Below are 26,766 nucleotides of genomic sequence, written 5' to 3'. Positions count from 1 at the left end.
GCCACTGAGAAGAGCCTGGCTCCATCCTCGTGACACTCCCTCTTTATATATTTATATATACTAATAAGGTCACCCCTCAATCTCCTCTTCTCCAAACTATAGAGACCCAGCTCCCTCAGTCTTTCCTCATAAGGGAGATGCTCCACTCCCTTAATCATCTTAGTTGCCCTGCGCTGGACTCTCTCCAGCAGGTCCCTGTCCTTTTTAAACTGAGGGGCCCAGAACTGGACACAATATTCCAGATGAGGTCTCACCAGGGCAGAGTAGAGGGGAAGGAGGACCTCTCTCGACCTACTAACCACCCCCCTTCTAATACAACCCAGGATGCCATTGGCCTTCTTGGCCACAAGGGCACAGTGTCGGCTCATGGTCACCCTGTTGTCCACCAGGACCCCCAGGTCCCTCTCCCCTACACTGCTCTCTAACAGGTCGTTCCCCAGCCTATACTGGAACCTGGGGTTGTTCCTGCCCAGATGCAGGACTCTACACTTTCCCTTGTTATATTTCATCAAGTTATTCCCCGCCCAGCTCTCCAGCCTGTCCAGGTCCCTCTGGATGGCAGCACAGCCTTCTGGCGTGTCGGCCACTCCTCCCAGCTTAGTGTCATCAGCAAACTTGCTGATAGTACACTCAATTCCCTCATCTAAATCGTTGATGAATATATTAAATAATACTGGTCCCAGTACCGACCCTTGAGGCACTCCACTAGATACAGGCCTCCAACTAGACTCCGCCCCATAGACTACAACTCTCTGGCTTCTCTCCTTGTATGTTAGTCACTAAGGGTTTTCAAGACATGCATCCAACCATAATATGCCAAATCACTGTGTTTGTAAGCAATAGTATATAAGGAGTTAAGGCTTTGCAATAAACGGCTTTTGTCTGATCATACTGATCTCTGACTGAGTCCATGTATTTTCTGCGGCAAATGGTGCCAAACATGGGGCCCCCGCCCTATTTTTCATATTGAAACTGAAGGAATTAAAGCACATGGCACCGAAGAAAGTGGAAAGCGCTGACCCGCAGGGACGACGGCTGGGTTTGATCTGGGGGGACCAGCACAAGGAGATAAGAGGTCTCGGAACGAAGCCTTGTGAGCCTGGAAAGACACTGTGCAGTGCAAATAAGGCAACAGCCGATGGGTCTGGAAGAGGATTAGGATGGGGAATCAATTAAGTAAAGAAGAAATGGTCACCCTTAAGCTCTTCCAGCATATCCTGTCTGTGAGAGGGATACAGTATGACGATATTCTGCTAAAAAGACTATTCCCCTGGAGTAAAGAAGAAGATCTGATCCAGGGGTTAATGAAGCCTTTGAGCTTGGGACTTGGGAAAAAATCGCTAAGGAAGAAGTCTCTGTTTTATGGATGTTTTCAGTCCTTCTTAAGGTGAAGGGAGTATCCTTTAAAGAGACAGACTTAATGTTGAAATGGTCGAAGACCTGTTATCCAGAGATTGATGAGTCTACCGTATTTGAGGTCTCTTTGTGGAATGGTGCAGGAGTTGAACCGTGGGATGCAGTTACAAAAGGCAATGACACTGTAAAAAATTTGTTAGTTGTTCAGAGATCTATTTTAGAGATGTTGAAGTCTCTATTTTAGAAACGTATTTTAGAGACAAAGTCAAAAAATGAGATCATGGAGACCAGTCGTCATTCCCCACCTGCCCTCCCGAACCTCTGCCAGTTGCCACCTCAGCTGCAAAGACTGAGGACAGAGATGAAGATGATCCTTTTGACTCAGGCCCTACTGACCCCGAGAAGGAGCCTGTGCACGTCCATCAGACTGCTGTTGCTGCTCCTGAGGTTCTGATGCCTGGTAATTCTGATGCTGACCTGGATAGTCCTTTTGACCTGGAGCCTATTCATCTGGAAAAGGAGCCTGATTTATATCCCCCAGATCCTCATGTTAAATGCACAGCTGTAAAGGGAGAAGCGAGACCAGTGGGGGATGCAGACGTATTGTGTGCTTTCCTGGTGGTGTATGTTCTGGATCAAGACCCACGGTGGGAAGGTCTTTCATATGCTCATATCAGGGGTATTGGGCAGACTGTGATGGACTGTGGACTTGGGACCCCATATACAACTCATTTGATACAATCTCTCTGTGATACTCATGTACTAGAAGCTGGTAAAGTTAAGTATGTCCCGGTTTCTAACGACCTTTGGAGACCTTTATAGATATTGCTGGCCACTTCTTCCAACATAGGCTGGCCACCTGTGTCGGAATGAGTGTGCATTTTGGTCAGTATAAGAGCCCAAGCCTCATGCGATGTGGGGGAGGCAGAGCCTCTATGGGGACACCCGCTAAGGTTGAGCCTGCCACCTCGCACTGTGATGATGCTTCTCAGAGCTGGTTTCCTGATAGTCTTCACAGGGTCCTTGTGCCACATTCTGTAGGTGGGACTGTGTAGTGAGAGTAATGATTGTCTGGATTTTGTGCTTCAAATACTGTAGTTGTGTGGAGTGTGCTTGTGGGATCCCATACGTGTGTGTGTGTGTTGGGGGCAGACAGTGTTCTGTGTATTTTCTGTTGTCGGATTCATGTAAAAGTTTTTAACGGGTAGCAGTTTAACGTTTTGGGCAAGAAAGGGTTAATGAAAAAAGTGCGGTTGCCGGCAGATATTTATGGTTGCTGCTGAAGCAGGCAGACAGCTGTAGCTGCTGCTGAGCAGGCAGGGGCAGGCGTTTGTAACTGCTGCGGAGGAGGCAGGCGGGCGTTTGTAGCCGTGCAAAGCAGGGTGAGCGCCTTTGGACAAAAAGAAAAAAAAAAGGAAGGAAAAAAAAGAAAAAAAAAAGAAAAAAAAAAAAAAGAGAAAGGGGTGTTTGATGAGACTCTGGTTCCCATGTTCAAAAGAAGCTACACTCCCTCCGATCTGGCTCCCAGTGCTCCACCAGTGCTCCACTGGTGGAACAGGCTCCCAGTGCTCTCCCAGTGCTCCACTGGTGGAACAGCCAGGATGGACGCCAGAGCCACAACAAACAAAAACCCCCCAAACAAACAAACAAAAAACAACAAAAAAAACCCAACAAACCTCTCGATCTTTTGAAGTATTGAGGCAGTTTGTAGAGACACCACAAACAAAGCCTAAAGAGCACCTGCAACAAACTGGGTGCACGGTAGGAGCCTTGCTTAGTGTGTTTTAAAGTAACCTGGGAGTGAATCCAAGACTTGGAGGAACAGACCGGTTGAAACAAGAACTGGTAACTGAAAAAGTGAGAGGGGTACTGCAACCACAAGCTTTATGAGCCATCACCTAAGCAGCATCAGGGTGGCAGAGAAAAAAAAAAATGGCAAAGATGCAGCAAGCTCCTCAACTGTTAACAACGTGCAGTTTGATCTGTCTACTTCTCAAGAACTGATAACCTGGAGGACAGGGTGTACTTGTGTCCTGCTGCCTACAAGTCCATGGCGACTGCCTGCAAAGTTTGTCAAGCCTTGCCATGAGCTGGACAGACGAGTGGAGGAACCCCATGCCTCAGCTACAGGAGCTGACAGTGAATACCCCAAGCAGAATGAGATAGAGGAAGAGAAAAACAAATGATTGTAAAACATCATTTGGGGGCAACTGAAAAGTAACAACTTGAATATGTGTGCTTGTAGATTATTAGAGTCTGTGATTTTGTCTATAAAACCACCTGTATTTACTAGCCAGTTGCTAATAAGAAACTACACCTTGCATTGTATGGAGTTGTCACTTGTAAAATATGTTAGAGCATGAAAATTTGCAGCAGCTGCTAGAAAATGCTAAGGCAAAAGCTAGAAAGATTCTAATACAATGGCACTGTTATAAAGCAGGTAATGGAACAAACTAAGAGCGTGGGAGAACTCCACCGCTAAGAAATTTCTTTGGCTAGTCCCTCGCTGCCATCAGCATCTTCAACATGCTGCTGCACCCTGTAATAGTTACTATGCTAATGTAAATCTGTGTGTGCTTTGCCATGGTAGTGACTTGTTACTGGATGAAGCAGGTGAAACTCTGCATTGACAACAAGGTGCAAGGACTGAGGTTGACCAAATGCCTGCTATCACAATCAAGGGCAAGACTGGGCTGGCCTCTGTTGTTTGCCACCAAGAAGAAACTTTAGCTCTGCTGTTGGCTGAAACCCAGCAGGCGTGGAGCAGTGGGGACACATGCCATGCCAGACCTTGATGTGAGGGATGGCCACCCCTGTTATCAGAGAGCCATGCAGGAGGAAAAGGGCAGGCCCAGCAGCCTGTAGTTGGCATATGTTGGAGATACGATCTAGCCCAAATCCCCTGCTCAAGTAGGGTCATCCAAAAGATATATAGAACTAAAAGGGGGAGATGTGGCGACAGTGTTCTCACAGGAGAATGGATATTTGAGACATGAACTCTGAATAATCCCGAAAGATACAGCAAGGCCATAAGAGGCCCGAGGAAGCTTAAGCAAGCAAGAAGAAGCTGGAATTCACTGAATTATGAGAACTGTGGACTGTTGGCAAGCTTTCGAGGTCAAGTTCTCACACCTGTGCTTAACCAATTATATGTTAGTCACTAAGGGTCTTCAAGGCATGTATCCAATCATAATATGCCAAATCACTGTAAGTGTAAGCAATAGTATATAAGGAGTTAAGGCTTTGCAATAAACAGCTTTTGTCTGATCATACTGATCTCTATGTATTTTCTGTGGCAATGCTCCCCTGCTCACACCCCAAGAGAGCACAGGCAGCCAGAGACAAACGGAGGGGCTCAGTACAACCCTGCCCCGGCCACTCCCAGGCCCACTGCAGGAACCATCAGCCCATCAGAAGCACATCTCAATGTTCCCAGAGGAGCAGGAGGGGCCAAAGGCAGGTGGAATACAAACCAAGGACTTGGAGGAGGTGGCTCCCTGAGCAGGTTCTTTCCAGGGCTCTCCCTGCAAACCTGCAGCCCACTGGCCTAAGCAAAACACCCATTATGAAAAGTCAATGGGAGCAGATCCCTGCGCCTTCTGGACTGAGGCAAGGTCACTCCAGAAGTCCTGGCCTAGGGATGTGGGACACTTTAGGGGATCCAAGAGAAGAGCATTCTGGGACTGCAGAAGACTTGTTACGGGATGGGAGAACCTAACGGTTCCGAAGGCATCAGAAGAGACAGATCTAGGTGAGGTTCAAGCATGGAAAAACAGAGAGATAAGGGGAGAGAGGTGCATCTGAACAGCTGGCTGTCTGACAAGCACAGTATGACCATATTATTATTAAGTATTAAATAATTTAGAACTCGAGTGAGGGTCTTCCTGCTCTGTGTGCATGTGTGTATGAAGGCATACAGGCAAATGGCTGGAGACACACCACAGGTCACAGGGACCACGTGTCCATGACTCTTTTCAAGAACATTAAATGTATTTAATATCAGCCTTAATACCAAATTCAAGTCTACCCAGTAACTGCTACTGTAATTCTGTTTCCTCACTCGTAACTAGCTAGCTCCTCCTCTAGCGAAAAAAGTTTTAGTTTTAGGAGAGAAAGTAATTTTTATTTAAAACTGTTCTTTTATCTGATGGTTCACTCAAGCTGCATGGAAACCAGGGTTTCTCTTTCCAAAAGCTGTTCCAGTTCGTTTACAGTACATATTAATTACAGTGGGCTAGAATTTAACATTTAACAATTTTAACAAGTTCCATATCAATGTCAACTCTCAGGATCACCCTAAGCACTTCCTAAAGACTTTATTTTCAAGCTGTTTTCTTCACACAGCAGGAAACATTGAAAAAGACTCAGGTATCACACCACACACTGTTCATACTTAGAAAGCTTATCTGGAAGCCTGCTGGTGTCAAGAGTAGTTATGTATGGCTTGGCAAGTCAAATGCAGATTCTCTTTTGACATACAACATCCTCTATTATTATTCCCATGTTATTTACTAGCTGCAACTGTAGGAAGAGACACAATACTGTATGAACCCTCTGGGGTTCCCAGTCCATTAGCACCGTCACTGATAAACTAAATTAGACAATCTAAGACTCCTCAAAATTATCTTTAAAACTGGGACTTTCACTAACAGGCCAGGGTCATAAAAGTGAGTGTTACAGCCAACATGTTATATGTGCTTTGGTAAAAAAAACCAAAACCCACCACCAAAAAAACAGTATGACCCACAGACAAGTATTTTCACAAGGAAGTTGAACTTTGTAGATTTGTGGAATGAGTACAAGTACAATCTTTTCATCAAAGGCAGACAAGATAACGTAAGAACAACAATTACAAATAAATACCCCCAAACAGGACAAATGATGCATGTTTCAAAGAGAGCCTAATTTAAGAAAACAGAAAAGGCTAGCTGTGGACAGCACACTAGAAGTTTCATTAAAATGAGAGAACTCAAGTATGAAAATAACTGGTGTTAAGGCCAAATGAGTAAAAGGAAGGTAAGTATTAGGAAAAGAGAGCAGAAATACAGTATTTTAACACAATACAATTAAATTCATGGGAAGGACAGTGATGGAAATGTCCAAGCTAAAGAAATATTTCAATTCAAAGGATGTTACCTGCTGTAAGTCTTCACTTTCAGATTTCAGTTGGGCTACAAGAGCCCTCATGCAGCCCTTCATGGAACATAATGTAGCCTGTTAAAAGAAAAAATAAATAGTATTAAATGACAGGTTAGGTGGCTTGCTTCTGCACAATGTTTTGACATTTCAAGTTAATCATATCTGAAGTGCGAGATAAGCTTAGTAAAGTATTATGTTGCCAACAATAAATATTTGGTTTACAGCTGCTAAAAAGTTAAGCGTAACTCTTAGTTTTGTATTCTGGATGTTATTTAAGTGGTAAAATTGTGCTAAATTTCGTATTTTTTATAACATGTGTAGGACTTAATCTAGAACTTTACTACCTTAGAGGCCTTCTTTAAAAATAAAAACAACAGCTATTGAAAAACTGTATAGCTTACACTGGAAACTGTGACAAAGCACAATTAAAAATTATTCTAAACCACAATGTGTGTGAGTACAGCACTAATCTTCAGCTGGACAGCAGGTACATTTACATCTCTGAGGGGTTCAGTTTATGCTAGAAACCAAAGAACTGCTGCCCTGTAGTGGTTACCGAATGCATGTTGTAAAAAGCCAGTATTTTGTGAAACAATTTATTTGCACCAAGGATTTATGCTCTACTCTTGTCTAAAACTTGGACAAAAAGATCAAGAAGACTCTAATTTCCACCGGCTCCTGAAATGTCTTCCTGTAGAGCAGAAAGATAAAAGTCTTCTCAGTACAAAGTTATTTCAAGATCCATAGCTTGGAAAACTCTGGGGCAAGAAATTATTGAAACTTTTTACCTTTTGAAAGCAAGGTCCTTGAGAGATATTAGGTAAACTATTTGCCCTTATAATAATTCGAAGTAGGGCACATTATGAACCAGATATGCTCTAAATGTTCAAAAGCAAGCTCCAGCCTGAAGAGGTTTGCAAAACTGCATGAGGCAGTATTAGTTGTTAAATGACAACTTTACAGAATTTGACTCAATAAGCAGTTTTAGTTCATCATCCTCAGAAAAATCAGTTACTATGTGTAATCATCGGTTCATAATTGTTATGCAATATACTAATCCAATGCTCACAAAAAATTAATCCACTAGATATTTTCTATTATTTTCAGTGACAAATTAAAAGTGGTTTCATTTAATTTGAGAGTTCATATTATACTTGCGTGGTGTAACATTCAGTTTGCGGTGCTGTTAGGAACAGGATCTTGAACTTCTGTCTTGAGCTCAAACTCAACACACTATCATCAAGATTTCCAACACCTGTCTCGAGAACTACAATTCAAACATAGCTATTAACTGAAATTACTGTGTGTTTAAAATTCTACTCTTACCTTGTTTGCCACATCTCCAAAAGTCAAGTTTGTCAGAGCCATTCCAGCATACCTCCTTAAGGTAACGCTATAGTGATCACTTGTAAGTCCATACATTTCACAATCCACTTGCAGTAGCTCAGCAATGGCCTGCAAACCTCCTTTAAAAGCAAACAAGTAAGAAAATAAATAAGATCTGTACTTTAATATCACAAGTACAGTATACACATACCAAGGAGCAAACTTCATTTGTACTCACAAACCTCAAAAATCTGAAAACCCGAAGACTCAGAAAGGTAAATAAATTCTTAAATACTGACTCCAGATCTTGAATCCTGTGCTTAGCAGCAGATGAAAGGCATGACAGCATGATACTGAGATTTCAGGGGAAAATGGGAACAGGTGGAATTAGGAGTTAAGAAGCACATTCATCTTTTAATTCCAACTAGCCAAAATCATATTTGATGGATGAAGTTGCACCAGTTACACAGAAGACTATTAAGTAAACTACTGATTTAATCATTATCACTGAATGTTATTTTCTGAGAAAAAATACAAGGAATATTTTCATTGATAAAATGGAAAATGAATGAAAATTGCATGCAAAGAATTTACTAAGCATGATCTAAAAAATTCAGGCTGCTAAACAGGAACCAACTCAGGACAAAAAAAACCCTCACACCAAAACACCAACAACCCCCCCCCCCCCCTTCCCCCTCTCTATTTTAAGTCCAATACCTCTAAAATTGCAAATATTTCCATAATACTACTACTCTTCCAAAATTCATCCACTAGGAAATGGTCTGGTTAATTAAACAACACTCATCACTTTGAGGACAACAACTGATTCAAATAAACTGATGACCTATTTAAACTAGTCATAAAAAGATATCCACTAATATACACAAGGAGTGCCACTGTTTCTAGCAATCTCCTCAAAGGAAATCAGAGGAATACATTTGGTCTTACCAAGCTCATTCATTGCATGCCTGTGTTCTTCATCAAATGAAAGTTTCATCAAAACACACACTGCAGGACAGATCTGATGATCGACTGGAGCAGGCACTGATCCAGAAATAGGCAAAAAATTAGCATTCCTAGGTGATTTTGTCTAGATCACAAGTTTTCCAAAGTAAATCCAATGTTAAAATAAATCAGCTGCAGTTTTGTTCAGGGTTTGTATCTTCCCAGTAATCCATGAACAATTAGTTAAGAATGCTACTAACAAATGTGAACCAGAAATACATTTGATGCTGAAACAGAAATTAGGGAGAATCCTGAGTGTATGTATTAAGTAAAAAGCATGACTCCCAGTACAAAAAAAAATTATCCTACTTCTAAAAACTAATAGTGAAACAAGTCAGTAAATTAAAATATTCTGGTGGCATTAAATAATATGCCACCTAATGTGAAGCTGCTTCCTGTGTCCTCAGGAATGGTTAATTAACCCCGTTTCATAACCAAGAAGCTTTTACATTCCTGTTTTTTGTGAGCTACATTCTGGCTTATGCACAAGTGGTATTGGTATACCTTGGTCAGAGCCACACTCCTGCCAAATGATTCTCATGGTAAGCTCCACACTCATGGTGCAGCCCACTGACTTCAGCAGTACATTTTGTCATAGATGATGCTTAACAGCCTGTATTTACAAATTGCCCTCAATTCAGAAAAGCAGCTAAGCAACCCAGAAAGTTAAAATCTTTTTCTGAGTGTTCCCTGAAAAAACTCCTATTCACTTACACTGTCACTTCTTTTGTATTTTAACATTAAAATATTTCTTATATGTAACATTATAAGTAACACACTGTATTACACTGAATAGATTGAGATGATTTAATTTGTACTCTCTGTCCCTCTCCTAAAAGAAATGTGCTATCCACTGAATACGTTTTCATGAAAAGCAATTTGGGATTACTTATGTATTTATGTAGATTCAAGTGTAGAACAGAGTAAGTACATATTCAACATCAACTTACAGATTACATGTATAAACTATGTGAATTATTATCTGGAAAGCACACCAAGCTTTATGATTTAAATAAAAAGTTTATAAATAGGGTTGCGTATCTGTAGTTGATTCTATTTCCTACCACTACCTCAGCTTAAAAATATATCTATACACACACATATATAAGAAAACTCACATACATTCAACAAGAATTCTGATTAAAGTTGTATTTTCTGTAAATTAACTGTTTTCAATATACCCTTGAAACATTTTTATACGGCTTCCAGAACCTACTTGGGTTTTTGTCTTGGTCCATTCCTTGTTCATGTGCTTCCTGCCATTCCCAACATGTTTCACAGTAAGCACGGATCTGCTCCAAAAGATGGAGCACGCGAATTTCCCATCTGCCTCGCTTATCATCAGGCTGGGAGTGAATGATGTTATGCAGTGCTGCGCTGGCTCTGGCACGGGCCTCCTTACTACCACGAGAGTTTCCTAACAAGACAGAGTCTTTATCGTTGCCATGTAAAAGCTGGATGAGGAGAGGAAGACATCCAGACTGACGCATGGCTATGCAGCTGTCCTGCGAGCTAGACATTGCCAGCAATGTTCTTGACATGTCATCTTTATCATGAGTACCAAGCATTGATAACAAAGAATACACCATTTCCACCTGCAGGTCAAATGATTTCAAAAATAGTTACATTAAAAAAACATACATCAAATGAAAATGAAATGTACACAAGAGCAAAAACCCCCCCTCTTTAATGGTGCAAAAATTTGTGCTATTTAGAAATATTTCAGTACTACTAGTACTTTGGCATCCATATTCTTAATATATTTCACTTAGTGGTTAAATGGCTAGAAGTAGGGCACAGCTGTATGTAAATGTATTATTTTACAAAAGCAATGGCAAAGACTTTTAAATTTCACTGTTCAGAAAGATTAAATAAATAAACACACTAATGAAATTGTTCCAGTTTGAGAAATCTAAAATACATTTTAAATTAATTTTGTATCAAATAAATGCTCTGTAACAATTACACTTTCATGTAAAGATGCTTCAGTGGAAAACTTTGTTATGTGGTATTAAATATAATTAGTCTACACAAAGGGTAAGAATGATTACGTAAATTTTTAGTTTATATTGTGTTTAAAAAATCTGACAGCCATGTAATGTTTTCCTTTAAAACTGTTTCAGATTAACTAAACATTTGTTATGATGATCAACTTGCATACGGAACAGATTATTTACAGCAAATGCAAAGCTGAATTGTTAAATTCACATTTTTTCAAGTTTACAGGAATAAAACCAGTAAAGCAAACACTCATTTGTGTAAAATACCGAGCATTTGTCAAATGAAATCAAGCCATGAAAACCCAGCATTACACATTTAACTTGGAGTAATGAAACTGCCCATTAAAAACCAGCACATTTTGAGGGATTCCCTTGGCTGTCATTTACTATAGTGATCAACACACAATTTTGTTTGTCTTTCCCACTCTATTTTCTTCAATAATAGCTTTAGATCAAGAAGCATTTGGTTTTTCCAGTGAACTTTTAGTAGATTAACAAGATGTAGAGGACGATTTTAGTCCAAACTCCTAAAGCCAGGATAAACAGGAACATTCAAAATCAAAGCAAAACATAAAGAAACTGTCAAAGGGAATTCTAAAGTAGCAGCGTGTGTGCTTCTCTATAATATACCAATTAAGGAAGAAATGAGACTTTGGACTCATTCTTCTTTGGATAAAGTTTTCTACGAGTAACTAGATACTTGCATTGGTTACCAGACCTATGAATGATTTTACTTGGTTTCCTCACAGGCAATTCAGATGTGCCTGAAGATGACCACATATATGGAGTTACAAAAAACCTGGATAGCAGTGGGTAGACTAAGCAGCAAGTCGGAATCCCAGAATCTGGGAAGCTATATGATTACATGCAAAATGCACTGAAATAGTCTTGGAGCTAATTTTACGACAGCCTAGCATCCCTGTTTGGAGATCCTGTATTCCTGATCTGGGGAAAATCAAATACAGTATTAGAACAAACCACTTGAATTCTTAAAGGAGAGCGAACTTAAACTGCTTCATACATGCTTCTTAATAGGTATTTCAAGTGGCAGCTTTAATCCAGTGTTATTTGGATTTGGAAGGCAAAGTTTTTTCTCAAAGAGAGCTGAAGAAACCACCAAAATCCAGCCTCCAAGTTGCAGAAAAAACCCAGGAAAAACTAAAAAAGGTTTGTCTGTCTCCTTATACGCACAGACACATTTCTTTATGCATCTGTAAATGCATTCCTCTATTTAGAATCTCTACCAGTTTCCCTTCTTCTCAGGCATTAAAATTAAGCTTTTCCTACCCCACAACACACTTAGATCCACCAATTTCTTTGCCTCTATCCTTCCATGCTCAGACCCTTTGCCTGCCTTCAGGGCTCTCCCACAGCTTTTGGGACTGCAGCTTTCGGGACTTCTACAATTTCCAATGAAAACTTGCAGACAGACCTGCTGATGTCACTGCCCACTGGCACATGCATACAGTGCTGGACTGAAATGACATTATTATTACACTGGTTTAAGGCTTGAAGTAATTAATACTATGTCAAGCTAATAGGCCCAGAAGACTGCGCTCAGCATACCACTGACAGTACATACACTGCTGCTGATTCTAGAGGCTGTATAAACTCCAGTGACTCATGAACTTAATGCTGTGTTACAGATCTGCCCTTTTTCCCCCCCCTCTTTTCATACTGCACAAAAACTTTGAGCACAGTCTTGTAAACACACATTTATCACCATGAAAGGCTTCCTTCTTTTTTTTTTTTGTCAGTTTAATTTCTTAGTAATTGCATTTCTGTTTTGCAGATTTGGCTTCTGGGGAAGTATTTGAAGAACTGCTCTTGAAAAGGTTACTATTCATCATGGATAACAAATCAGCACCACAGGCTTTTAGATATTCCAGTAATTTCCAGCAATCACTTTTTCCTTACTGTAACAACTCTTAACTGATGATGAATATGTACCCTAAAAATTTAAAAATATTCTAAAATTTTAACTCCGATTTAAAATCAGGTAGATTGTTCAGGTAATATTAGTACTACTGGCAGACACAATGAGATTATTTTATTAGTAAAAATGTAGCATTAGCGACCTGTGGTTTGTAATCTTCGGTTACCTTGGTACCCAGATGACTTGTCAGTCTACGAGGAACAGGATAGTTATTACTAGAGCTCATAACACTGGCAGTCTCGTGGTCCATTCGAACAGCAGAACCCTAGAAATATAAACAACAATTCCGTATTAAAAAAAAAAAAAAGTCTGAGTGAAAAAACAACTAATGCCTGATTCAGTTTCAGCTCTGGATCACGTAATCATGCTGACAGTAATGAACTGTCAACTTCTGTTAGTCCTCTCTGCCCCAATACAAATTAAGAGGTCACTGTTAAACAATTGCGTTAACCACTTTTGCTGAAATCAAGTCCCAATAGAGTTGTATTTTCAAAGGACTTAATTTATAGTTAACTATTTTCACAGAGAAGGAGAAGTGGACTTAGCAACACACTAGATTATAATTTTTACAGAGAGAAAAAAACAGCCCCAACTTTTATGTCACATTACATAGCAGATTGGGTTAAGTCTGTACTACTTCAGAACACAACCAGGTATGCAAAAACTGCTAAGAAGAGATTCATCTGGACAAAGAATAACCCTATTTAGATTTGTCTGTATCAAAAGCAAATTAAGAGTGGATGAATCTCTTTCAGTTTAAAATGAAAAAATATAAAATAATGATGAACCTATTTTCTATAATTTTCCTAGAAAATACTGTAAACAGCATGCTTCTACCTGGAGTAACAAGACCCAATTATTAGCATCTCTGTCCCCTTTTTATCAATTTTGCATATTTATATTTATTTTTTTTAACCATCTTTTATCCACTCACTCTCTTTGCCCTCACTCACTCCCCCCAGTTGCTTGCTTTCTTTTTCTCTGCTCCCTATCTGTGAGGTTTTCTTCCTTACATCCCTACTTTTCTGTTCATTTTGGGGAACTTAAAAATACATCTGACTAGAACACTTTCAGTATCAGAGCATTGTTTTACTGAGGTAGTCACCAGTCCTTGCTTAATCCTCTACAAAAGCTAAAATCTTCTCATTAAAATACCAGCTTAATCTGCAAAACAATGTTTTCAAGCTATCTGGATCCTGAGAATATTCTTTTTTTCCCAATAAAAATATGAAGCACACTGAATAAAAACATATCGAAAGCATTTAGAAATAATGCCTGTGTTTTTCCTAGGTGCACCAAAAGAAAGAAGATGAATATTCCCCTACAATATTTGCTGTTCATACAGCTCAACATCTTAAGTTGAAAGTGACTGTAAGTGAAAGGTAGGAATAACTTCATGTAGTGTTTGCCTTGATAGGAAAAACTTCTAGTTATACTGGAATATTTAAACACACATTTTTATACTCATTTCACTCTCCCATTTGAATCCAGAACATTTTATGCACACTCCAGAATAAGTGTTATGCTAAAAGAGCATAACTAGAATGATTTAAATTCACATGATTTATTCTAATACAGATTTCCTTATTTTCTCTCTTAAATATAAGAAAAATTTACAATCTTAAAGCTCCGACCGAAAACTGTATTGGATTTTCCCAATTATTCACGTAAATAATCAGTGTAAACTGTATCAACTTTGATTCAGATAACTTTCTTTCAGAGCCATCACTTGGCCTTCCTACTTGAGGATGCCAGGATACCCAAATGAAGTGTAACTATATTCCCTACTGGCTCCTAAAGACTGACATGAAAGAACTAATGCAAGGTGTGTAGCCACTCATCTGAGAAGATGGGAAATGACAAGGAGCTGTTATATAGACCTTTCTTGTGTAGAACCTTCTCCTTCAAAATCTCCCCCATCTGTCTTCATCTTGTTTTCTCCTTTTACACTTCACTGTCTTTCACTCATTGTTTTACTATGCTTGCTATTTAACTCTGTCTGTAAGGTTACTTTCCCTACTTTGTGGCACATTTTCTTACCAAAATAGAGAGTATCACTAAATTCCTTTACAAAACTTGCAAAACAAAGGTATGAAAAAAAATTACTTTAAAGGCAGGATAGTGAGGGTAACGGAAAGGAGAAGAAAGCTGAAAGATGGTGCAGAAAAGGACATAACTGAATCCTGAAAAATTCTGGATTCAATAAGCAGTGCTGCAATTAACATCAATTATATGACCACAAAACCCATTAGAACCAAATGACTTGGTTAAAACTTCATTTGCATTGAACAGCGATTGTTTAAAGTATATTATAAATAAATGTTATGCCCAATCAATCAACTCTCCTCTCTCTGGACCTGTACTAAAAGTAAACAATCCCCAGATGTGTGTCTTAACACAGATTCAACGCCTGGCCCTACCTACCATCAGAAGGAACAAGCATGCATGTTTTATACACTTTAATGAGACAAAGGTCAAAACTGAAGAAATCCTCAACATAAGACCTCAAACAAAGTATAAATAAATCTTCCACTTGTGTAAGTCTGCCAAGACATCACAATCTCTTTTTCCTTCCTTCCCTGTAAAATATTGTCCAGAAAAAGCCCTAGTCCCTTCACTGAAGATAGATGATACAGCCACAATGCATCAATTATTTCAATACATCATGCTTTCTGCCCCAAAGTGCGTTGAATTTTGTCTTCCAAAAAAATAAAGCTGTCATAAGAATGGAGTCAGAGCCTCAAGCAATTGCTCATAAGAATGGAGTGAGAGCCTCAAGCAATTGCTCCAATACGGCTGACAGAACTCCAAACTGTGATCAAACTACGGGCTGTACTTCACGTTTAATCAAATGAAGAATGTTAGCTACACCACAATTCTGTCTTCTTGTACAACACACTTTCACAAGTATTTAAATAATTCTAATTCCCTGGAGCAGGAAAAATATTTTGCCTATGAATTCAACCATTAAGTTTGTAGTGTGAAGTTTTAAGAACAAAAATTACTAGTGGGAATGGTCAGCTACAGTTGGAAATCATGAAGGGAGTGATCATTAGCACATGGTAAATAAATCAAAGTATATTTAGCCAAAGGGAGAAGTCATAAATTTTGATAAATATTTCTTTTAAAAAATAAGTAAAGAATTTAATGTACCCTCAAAATATCCCACTAATGTATTTCACTAATAAAAGGAACAATATATTTAGAAGCATTTAACTAACCCATCAGCGTACTTCCAGATTACCTGATTGATACTACTGTTTCAAAGCTTTATGTAAAACAGTATTAAAAAAACACTAATGATAAACCTGCCATTTGGTTCTCCATTCTTTTTTTTTTTGATTACTGATATTTCAGTGATAATTTCTGAAGTGAAAATTAGAACAGTATTGCGTAACTAATCATACTTCTAGTGTTACAGTTCACCCACAATAAAATACATTTTCTATAGCAACTCTTGTTACCTCCTTCACAGCATTAGGCTCATTAATTATTTAAACAAAACAGAAATGCTTCCTGCAATATATGATATTTATACTTCATTTTATTAAAACATCTCTTTCCAACAAGTACAAGAAATTTCTCATGTACAGATGGAAGAAAAACACAGATGTTTTTAAAATGAGCAGGCATACAAATGCTGTGAGGCATATACCAATACAGAAGCATTGTACATTTTGAGTATTTAATTATACAATCAACAAACAAAACCATCAATTTACCTGAATAGTACTGCTAGTTGCCACGTTGATTTCTGCTGCTCCTTGACCTTCATTCTGCCTCTCTGTTTCATGGGAACTTGCATCATGCTTGGTTTGGGGTGCTCTCTGTTAACATAAGGGTTTCTGAAATTATGCACAGGAATGATGCATTCTTTACCATTCAAACCTTTACAGACTGTGAATATATTGGGGCTGCATCCTCACAAAGCCATAGAACACTACTTTGTACTTCACAACCCTAAGCCTCAAAAATTAACAGATGAGACTGACTGTCTGCAAAACACCGCAAGATGAAAGTGAAGCACATCCTCTGAGGATTACAGCCCTGCAAGACAAAGGATTTGCTATGACACACAGAAACACCATCTTCCACCAGCTGTGCTCACATTGCTATGAAGAATGTAATAGAACTGGAACAAACAACTGTCTTCTCTGCACTGTCATGTGAGCTGTGCATTTACCGGAGACTATGGCTAGCATAGTTCAATCAAGCTTTGCATTCAAAGGTAAGAAATTTCTGCATTAACAGAAAGCCATCTGCAGTGCAAGAACCCTTTGGCATTTTAAAGACAAAGAGTACAGAATAACCATTTTGATGGAGAGAAAAATTATACAGCCCAATATTGTTCCATTTAATATTTATCAAAACAAATTCAATTCATCTGGCAAGCCGGTAGAGGCATGTTTCAGATCTTTCAAGAGACACGATTTTCTATACATCGACATGAACATTAAACTGGCATCTCTGCCACTGATATGGATCATGAGAGCAACACAAAAATCAGTATTTTAAATACAGTTTCTTAATAAAGCAAATACAATAACCGAACAATTAGAAAATGTGTGAAGTATATAAATGAGTGTGTTTAAAATGTTTCAAATTTTCAGGGACATGAATAACCCTGTCTATGGAACTGCAAATCCGGAGAGGGAAGGAATGCCACCCAGAGGGACCTTGACACGCTTGTGAGGTGGGCTGATGCCAACCTCATGAAGTTTAACCATGCCAAGTGCAAAGCCCTACACCTGCGTCAGAGCAATCCCAAGCACAGCTAGAGGGTGGGCAGAGAAGAGATTCAGAGCAGCCCTGCAGAAGGACTTGGGGGGTATTGGTCGATGAGAAAATGAACATGAGCCGGCTTCAGTGTGCGCTCACAGCCCAGAAAGGCAACTGTATCCTGGGCTGCATCAAAAGGAGTGTGACCAGCAGGTCGAAGGAGGTGATCCTGCCCCTTTACTCTGCTCTTGGGAGACCTCACTTGGAGTATTGTGTGCAGTTCTGGTGTCCTCGACATCAAAAGGACATGGATCTGTTGGAACAAGTCCAGAGGAGGGCCACGAGGATGATCAGGGGACTGGAGCACCTCCCGTATGAAGACAGGCTGGGGCTGTTCAGCCTGAAGAAGAGAAGGCTGCGTGGAGACCTCATAACAGCCTTCCAGTATCTGAAGGGGGGCTGTAACGATGCTGGGGAGGGACTCTTCATTAGGGACTGTAGTGATAGGACAACGGGTTATGGGTTCAAACTTAAACAGGGGAAGATTAGACTGGATGTAAGGAGGAAGTTCTTTACTGTAAGGGTGATGAGGCACTGGAACAGGCTGCCCAGGGAAGTTGTGAATTCTCCACCCCTGGCAGTGCTCGAGGCTAGGTTGGACAGAGCCTTGGGTAACATGGTTTAGTGTGAGGTGTCCCTGCTCATGGCAAGGGGGTTGGAACTAGATGATCTTAAGGTCCTTTCCAAGTCTTAACTATTCTATGATTCTACGAAAGCATGATTACTCTCAAAGTATTAGTTTTGCTCCCAAACCTAATTTTTCAGACTTAAGAATCTAGTACCTTAACAAATAACGCTCTTGAATCCCTCTCAATTAATATGTTTAACTACACTTGGTATATTAAATTAAGCTTCTGTGTGCTTCCATGTACATACACTGAAACTTCTTAGCTGGTTGGTGATTAAACTCACTACAGTATCACTGGCATACTAAATCTATTTGAGATTCAAAGCAGCCCTGAAGAGAAGGACTTGGGGAGCGCTGGCTGATGAGAAAATGAACATGACGCAGCTTCAGTGTGCGCTCGCAGCCCAGAAAGACAGCCGTATCCTGGGCTGCGTCAAAAGGAGCATGACCAGCAGGTCGAAGGAGGTGATCCTGCCCCTCTACTCTGCTCTTGTGAGATCTCACTTGCAGTACTGTGTACTGTTCTGGTGTCCTCAAAATAAAAAGGACATGGATCTGTTGGAACAAGTCCGGAGGAGGGCCACGAGGATGATCAGGGCACTGGAGCACCTCCCATATGAAGATTGGCTGAGAAAGTTGGGGCTGTTCAGCCTGGAGAAGAGAAGGCTGAGTGGAGACCTCATAGCAGCCTTCTAGGATCTGAAGGGGGCCTACAGGGATGCTGGGAGGGACTCTTCATTAGGGACTGTAGTGGTAGGACAAGGGGTAATGGGTTAAAACTTAAACAGGGGAAGTTTAGATTAGCTACAAGGAAGAAGTTCTTGACTGTGAGGGTGGTGAGACACTGGCACAGGTTGTCCAAGCAAGTTGTGAATGCTCTATCTCTGTCGGTGTTCAAGGCCACGCTGGACAGAGCCCTGGGTGACATCATTTAGTGGCAGGTGTCCCTGCCTGTGGCAGGGAGGTTAAAACCTGGTGATCTTATTGTCCTCTCCAACCCTAACTATTCTATGATTTTATTTTGCTCATATAAAGACATCAGAGTCTCAAAAGCAGAAAATACTTAACGATGAACAGAACTTCAGAAACCAGTAACTAAGTAAGTATGTCTAAAGTGATAAGTAGGGATAAACTTAAAAATTACATCTATACAGTTTAACGAAAGGAGTAAGGTAAGTCAAAGACGACAGTAGCATTAGACAAAGTAGTACCACAAGGAAACTGAAAACAACAATGGGTTAACATTTTTTCATGGGTGAGGGAAGAGCAGCTGATGTTATTCACACCAACTTTAGCAAGCCTTCAGACTCCCGTAACATCGTCATGGACAAGCTGACAATGTATGGGTGGACAGCGATGTGGACTGAAAACTGCAGAACAGTTGGGCACCAGCAGGTTGTGATCAGTTGCCTGAAATACAACTGAAGGCATGTCACTAGTGTGTACCCCAGGGGTCAGTACTGGGAAACACTACTGTTCATCATTAATGACCTGGATGCTGGGACACAGTGCACCATCACCAAGTTTGCAAATGACAGAGAAATGGCAGGAGAAGGCTGATACACCAGATGGTTCATCCACTTTTCAGAGGGACCTGGTCAGGCTGCAGAAATGGGCTGACAGGAACCTCAGGCAGTTCAACAAGGGAAAGCGCAAAGTCCTGCACCTGGGAAGGACAACTCCACACAGAAGAACGTGCTGGTCACTGCCCAACTGGAAAGCAGCTTGGCAGAACAGGACCTGGAGGTCCTGGTGGACAAAATGAACATGCCAGCTATGAACCCTTGTAGCAAAAAGTCCAACAGTATCCTGGAAGAACTGTATTGCTAGCAGAATGAGGGAGTTGATCCTTCCCTTCTACTCAGCTGGTGAGGCTACACCTGGAGTACTGCGTGCCATTCTAGCCTCCCCAACACAATAAAAACACAGACTTACTGGAGCAAGTCCTGTGCAGGGCCACAATATGGAGTGGAGCATCTCTCATATGCAGAGAGGCTGTGAGAGGCGGGACAGAAGGCTCAGTGGTGACCTTATCAGTATGTCTCAACACCTGGATTAACTAGTATGTTGAAAGACCAGGCAACTTTAATTATACGCACTACTGTCTGCTTCATTTATAAACCCAAATTTTCCCCAAAATCCTTTATGAAACCATTGTTTTTCAAAATGGAAAAGTATACAACCCTTAGTAATCAAAGTGCTGCTCTGAGCTTTCACAGCAGTTATTCTGGGTGAAGAAACCACAAAATATTCAAGTCCAACATACAATTTGTACTTAATTTACCAGCACAAGAAATGAAGTTGACCTTGTCAGTGAATTTCCACTATGAGAGCAGTTTTTGCTAATGGCAATTAGCATTACGAACTTTGCAATTTACAGGAAACATTATCTGGTGTTTCTTAATATAGGATCCAATAATTAAACATTAAAAATATGCCAGGCTTCTATAATGAAGTCTAAGAGAAACTGTTTGTCTGTATTCACCCTTTTTTAAAGTTTCTCTCTCAAAAGATAAGTAAACCATGAAGATGCTTATAGAAGATTCATACTTAGAAAGGCATGTAAATCTGACTGTTACAATTATTTGCTAAAGCAAAGACTCAGACTTTCTATTACACTCCAATTCGGCAATTTTACTGAAATTTATTACTTAAACTTTCAACTTGGTACATCACTCTTAAAGTTCAATAGTAGCACGAAGACTGAAACAAATATTCTACCCTCGGTTCACTGCTAAGAGGGCAAATTAAGAGCCTACATATACGGACTAGTTGATTAACTGTGACATCACTAGCTGATGGAAATAATCCTGCCTAGACCTCATTAAAATAATTTTACTTGCTTGGGTTTTTTGATTTTTAGAAAAAGACACATACCATAATCAAAGGCAAATAATCACTCACTAACCTCTCCTTCAGCTGCTTGTGATTGTAGAAGTTGTCGTATACGGAGAATGTCCTTCTCTATTTGCTGAATTCTCGCCACCCTTGCCTGAAATGAATACATTTTTGGGTTTGATTTTGTTCAAAATCTCCTTTTACTTGCTGTATAGAATGACAATATGAAGAGCTCTTTGCAAATACTGCTGACTACAAAACAAAATTACTTTATTCATGTGATAATTCAAGTGTCCATAATAAAACACAGGTACGACTGCAAGCATTCAAAATGTAGTGAGGTTTCCAATAAAACTGGTACTCATTTGGACATAACAGGTCATTACACAATACACACTGAAATATAAAAAAATGTGGCAGTTAACTTCCACAATCTTCCCATTTCTGAAACTGACAATTTGTGCAGATCTCTAGCAAATTATTTGACTTTCATCCCAAATGCTAGAGTTCTACTCACCTGACAGAGATTTGAGATAAATTTATATTTACAGAGTGTCACAAAGGTATGAAATCCCAAATGACTTTTATTACATTGAGTTACTACAATGATTTGGGAGTTTTCCTTATGCACAGCCTCTGAACACTTTTGGCTTCTACAAATTTCAGGTAATTTAACAGGCTACATATGAAGAAAATTACATACTGCTTCTTTGGTTTGTCTGGGATTTTACAGACATCTCTGAATCAGGGTTTTTTGCAGCCATATTGCTACTTGTTTCCCACTGTAACCATTCTGTGGTTAGTAAAGGGAATATTAAAAACCCCAAACATATAAGGGATACATATCCTCCATCCAAGTTGTACTGCAAAGCACAGGGTGCATTATGATTCTGTGAAACAGTAGGCAAATAAAGTTAAATATCCCTATATGAGCTTGATAATGTAATTGTACAAAACACTGTATTGACAGTATTTGACTTCAAAAGTGGAGAGAAAATAATTAGCCAAATCGTATCACTAGCTGATATGAACACCAAACTGCTTAAACAGGGGTCTTTATGTGTTAATCAAATGGACACACAGGTGAAAAAAATAAAAAATAAAATCCCGATTCTTATACCTGATTAATGCTATACTAAAAAAGGAAAAGCTTTGTGTATGTAGTGGACAATGAGAGGATAAAACCCTAAAATATTTCAGTATCTTCTTGATGGCAATTTTTCCCTAACATAATTAAATACAACTATTTCAGGGACAACTTAATTGCTTTCACAGTTATATAACTACAGTCAAATCCTTTCTCTGAAAAATGTCATCTATTCTCTGCCTCAGCGCATTCAAAATTTTGCCAGCCGCTGAGCCTATTCTACTTAGCTTATTTCACCTCACTCTAGCTTAAACTTGTTAACAACAAGAGAACTTTCCTGGAATTTCTCATGTCAATGTCCTAAAACTTTCTTCTACAACAGGGCTATCTAGGCATCCACAGTGAACCCTGAGTCTGCTCTACTTTCACTCAGGACTGGATGACACAAGTTGCACAGCTGACTTTATGCAGGTCATCACTACTGCTGCTAAACCTCAGTAACAGAGCCATACGGCTTCCAGATCAGAACCAGTTATTATATCCAGGCAGATTAAACTTGGGTCTGTCTGAGTACATCTGTGGAGACAAATACCTACACAGCCTTTAGGTACATAACTGACAATTACAGGGTATTTGTTTTGCTCTAACCATAGGAATTTTCTGAAAAGTCCTACTAAATTGCTCACTTTAACATTTCAAGAAGTTTTTCTAATTACAAACAAAATTAATTTGAAATGTTTCTTAGCAATATTTTGTGTTGGGTAAACCTAGCGAGACAAATAGAGCCTAAGGAAACTACTTTTATTGAAAGGACTTATTTTCATAATATTTGCCATAAAAAAACCCAAACAAAATGGACTATTTTACCAACCTGGTTATTTATCATACCTGGAAATAACTGGTAATAAATAATTCAAATTGTAACTCTACTGCAGTGGGGGTATAGATTTTATAACCAGCAAACAGCTGATTATTCCATTTACAGGTTCCATACAGTTACATTCTACGTTGTATTTCCAAACGTATGTAACATGGTTTGCATACAGAATTGTACCTCATTGTGAACGCAAAACAACTCTAGGTGAGCAAACAATTCCCAGACTTGTATGTGAATGACATTCTACTTGAATACACTGTTTTCAAAAATGATTCCTTTCTACATGGTTTCTGGTTAAGAAAACCTAACAACAGTAGCTGGATTTTATTTTAAACTTGAAACATGATAAAACCCATCATGAGCGATGCAGAATAAAGCAACTGCAACTACATGTTTGTTTGAAGCTGAAATGGGAAAAAAACTACAAGCAAATAATAATAAAAATATATTATTTTGGAGAAATTGTCTACACAAGGTCTTCTTTCAGACAGGCAAAGGAGGCTGCTTTTTGCTGAGTACCTACTTCTTATATTCTGATTCCTCTTTCTGTATTTGAATGGCTAACTAAATGCTCTAAGGCTATCACTGTGTTTACACACAGTTTAAAAATACAACTACCAATAATTTAAGAAAAATGCAGGAAAACTTTCTATTCCTTCTAGTAACAAAAGGCAAACTATACCTGCGCTCGCTTCTCCATGTCCTGACAAGTACCTAGCTGTTCTTCCATCGCAGCTCTGATTTGCCTTGCCTCATACTCCAACTGCCTTCTGGTCATATCTGTTTGCAAGGAGAACTGAAATTGAAGTATACAGAAGGCATTTTAGCAAACAGCATTTACATAAACTATGTACTTCTCTGAACAAAAGCAGAACCGTTATTTTTTCACAGCAAACTTCATAAACAAACAAAATGTAGTAAGAGGTGCTTAAAATAAGACTGCATTATTAAAACAAGAATATATACCTGCAAGTTTTGTCAAATAATAAATATAGAAGATAAACACTGAGACAGTTATCATTCATCACAAGCCAGGAACATCTGGCTACTAATTGGACACCTTCATTATCCTTGATAATGGTGACTTGACTATTAATAGCTTGGAGACACCAACGGAAAAGCCTGGAGCAACAATACCTGCATAGGCTAAAGCTCCACTTTACTTGCTGTTATTAAGAGCTCCTGTGTAGATTGTCTCTTAGGCTAATATTGCTCTCAAAACTAAAGAATCCACTAAGTAACAGACTGGACAGAGAAAAGACCTTTGGGGGACAGAGCTGAAGAAGCATACTGACAAGTAATTAATTTTTCAAAAGGATTTTTCAGTCTTCCCCTGACATTTATACTGACAGGTGTGAATTGTAATGTGTACAATTATGTAAGAAAAAATGCATTATTTAGGCTGTATTAGCTTTACATAGTGAATAAATTTTTTTGTAGATTAAAATGATAGTAGAGTGCATTACCAAATTCATTAAATATACACAGCATCCAAACAGAGATCATAGCACCAGATACAAGACCAAGCAAACTGAAGGTACTTACATTTTCAGTAAGGGGGAGGCTATCAATCCTTTTAGTCAAGTTCTGAAGCTGGGCGTAATACCAATCCTTCTCTTTCTCTTCCTTCTCAAGCTCCGCAAGCAAAAGAGATCTATTAAAAACAGAAGTGGGAAATGTTTCACTATTAAGACCTCATTACCACATGTAAGTAGAGAAACAGGCATTGATACCCATTAAAAAAAGACGGAACAAGAAACAAGGTTTGAAGGCAGCACTAAGAAGGCATTTGGAAGGTGGGTGGAATTCCCTGGACCAAAACCCTACCCATTCTTCTATGCTAAGTCATTAGTTTCTTGTATATCAGGTCCATAGCTATAGGAGGGGAAAATACCTGTATGTTTCCACAAAACTACTTTGAAACCTAATGCCAAGAGGCATTCTGTGAAGCCAAAACCCAGTTATTAGCTGTGTGCTACGTTGTATCCTGCCTCTTTTAGACAATATGCTTTGTACAATACATCAAACTACATTTAGGAAAAGCCCTAATTCTTACAACAGCAGCATATACATCCCTGAATTACATTACCAAATTAAATTATCCCATCAACCTTTTCAAGTGTCTACAAACTAACTTTGTTAACAAAACTATGAGTAAAGCACATAAACCCAAGGTATTTCTGTATTAAAAATATTTTAAGACTATTTTCCATCAAATGTTATAGAAAGTATACATTGGCAGCTGTTTAAAACATTTTAAATGGTTATCATAAGCATACCTAAGTAGTATATAAAAAATATAAGAATATATGCAGACTACCAAGAAAAAACACTATTAGAAGTTTTACATACTGTTTTATAAATCCTTCATGAACTACATTTATATAGTTGTAAATTTTATCAATATAGTTTTATAGCGTTGTTTTAACACTTTCCAAAACACATAGTAACACTTCCAGGCAAAATCTGGCCAGCAGGGATATACAGAGAAGCAACTCTTTCAGTTTGCTGGTTTTGTTTTCTTTTTTTTTGTTGTGTTTTTTTGTTGTTGTTGTGGTTTTTTTTGTTTTGGTTTTTTTGTTTGTTTGTTTTGTAGTTGTTTGTTTGGCTGGTGTTTTTTAATACACATTTATTAGTTTCTTACAAACACCTTCTGAGAGCACTCTGTTTCCTTCTGACATTTAATATTGGTCATTAACAGAAATGCTAAAATCAACACTTAGCCATACGAGTGCTGCAGTACAACTTTGTCCAGTATTATTTCCCATTCCTCAACTTCTGCATCCCCCTTTCTAAACTCTAAACTGAGCAACAGCCACGTGAACCTTTATATAACATACAAACACATTATGCACAATTACTGTAAGACATCAAGAACAAAACCACAGCTCCTGACTACTTTGATAAGGCATTCCAGTCATGATTTGAGATGATAATTAAATTTCAACAAGACAGAACTTGATGTGGAAGAAAGAATTTAAAAATACTTGTTTTAAAGGATCTGTCTTGGTTACTGCTTTAAAAATTTTTCAAAATAGTTTTGACGATTTAACATTTATAATCCAATGCAAGTGAGCTGTCAACTGTTCTAATGGAAAATTAAAATTGACAGGGTCCCTCATTTCAGCTGCAAGAGAAAGGCATCACAGCCCAGTATGTGAAATCAAATTTGTAAAAGCATTATTAATGCAATCCTTACAGAAAGCATTTTTACCATATGAGGATCCGCAAATGTGAAAAGATTGACTGATTCTGCCTCTGGATGTCAAAGAACTGGCAGTATAAGTCAGAAAGTTTATTTTCAGCTAAATGAACATGTGATTAAGTTCCTGTTGTAAAATGTAAGGGTATTCAGTTTGGGAGACACAGTCATTCAATATGCTTTGACATGCACAATGGATGCTAGAAGCAAGGAAAGAACTTAGGAACCATTAGTGCGCCATAAAGACTATAATGCATGATGTGAGGGGTGACTCCTCTAACTTAATAGTGCAATTTTGCTTGAGTAATGCTTATTTGAGATTATTAGCCCTTCTCACTGCTCTTTGAGAATCCAAGGTTTTAACAATGTCTTTAAGGTCTCTCAGCACAAAGCCTACAGGACTGGTACAGCAGGTTACATAAAGCAGGTTGCTATATATGCATGTGTGTATACATACATACAGAAGACTGCACTTCAATTTCATTGAAAACAGGCAGCTAGTCTCTGTAGATGTGTCTGGTAAGCTACACCCTGAACTTAATACTGTTATCAGATGCTACACCAACCAGAATAACTCTTAGCCTCCTGGAACT

General features: G+C 39.0%; 1 protein-coding gene across 6 annotated transcripts in view; it reads right to left on the bottom strand.

Annotated features, from left to right (window-relative positions):
• APC (APC regulator of WNT signaling pathway) overlaps positions 1 to 26,766 on the bottom strand; it is a 100,802-nt gene that overhangs the window by 10,019 nt on the left and 64,017 nt on the right. For 5 of the 6 annotated variants that reach the window (XM_061344487.1, XM_061344486.1, XM_061344488.1 and 2 more), the window contains 9 exons: positions 24,517 to 24,625; positions 23,654 to 23,767; positions 21,078 to 21,161; positions 16,485 to 16,589; positions 12,905 to 13,027; positions 10,043 to 10,421; positions 8,770 to 8,865; positions 7,822 to 7,961; positions 6,493 to 6,570 (listed from right to left, as the gene is read on the bottom strand). In XM_061344487.1, coding sequence (XP_061200471.1) covers positions 6,493 to 6,570; positions 7,822 to 7,961; positions 8,770 to 8,865; positions 10,043 to 10,421; positions 12,905 to 13,027; positions 16,485 to 16,589; positions 21,078 to 21,161; positions 23,654 to 23,767; positions 24,517 to 24,625 — 1,228 coding nt within the window. The remainder of the gene's footprint in view (positions 1 to 6,492; positions 6,571 to 7,821; positions 7,962 to 8,769; positions 8,866 to 10,042; positions 10,422 to 12,904; positions 13,028 to 16,484; positions 16,590 to 21,077; positions 21,162 to 23,653; positions 23,768 to 24,516; positions 24,626 to 26,766) is intronic. The other variant, XM_061344489.1, reaches the window with a different exon arrangement.

Source organism: Neopsephotus bourkii, unplaced genomic scaffold (genome assembly GCF_033783945.1).
Source record: "Neopsephotus bourkii isolate Nb327-2 ecotype Australia unplaced genomic scaffold, CSIRO-AGI_Nbou_v1 NB_228, whole genome shotgun sequence".
NCBI classification, from domain to species: domain Eukaryota; kingdom Metazoa; phylum Chordata; class Aves; order Psittaciformes; family Psittacidae; genus Neopsephotus; species Neopsephotus bourkii.
Note: the sequence above shows the minus strand (reverse complement) of the source record. Positions and strands in the feature narration are given on the sequence as shown.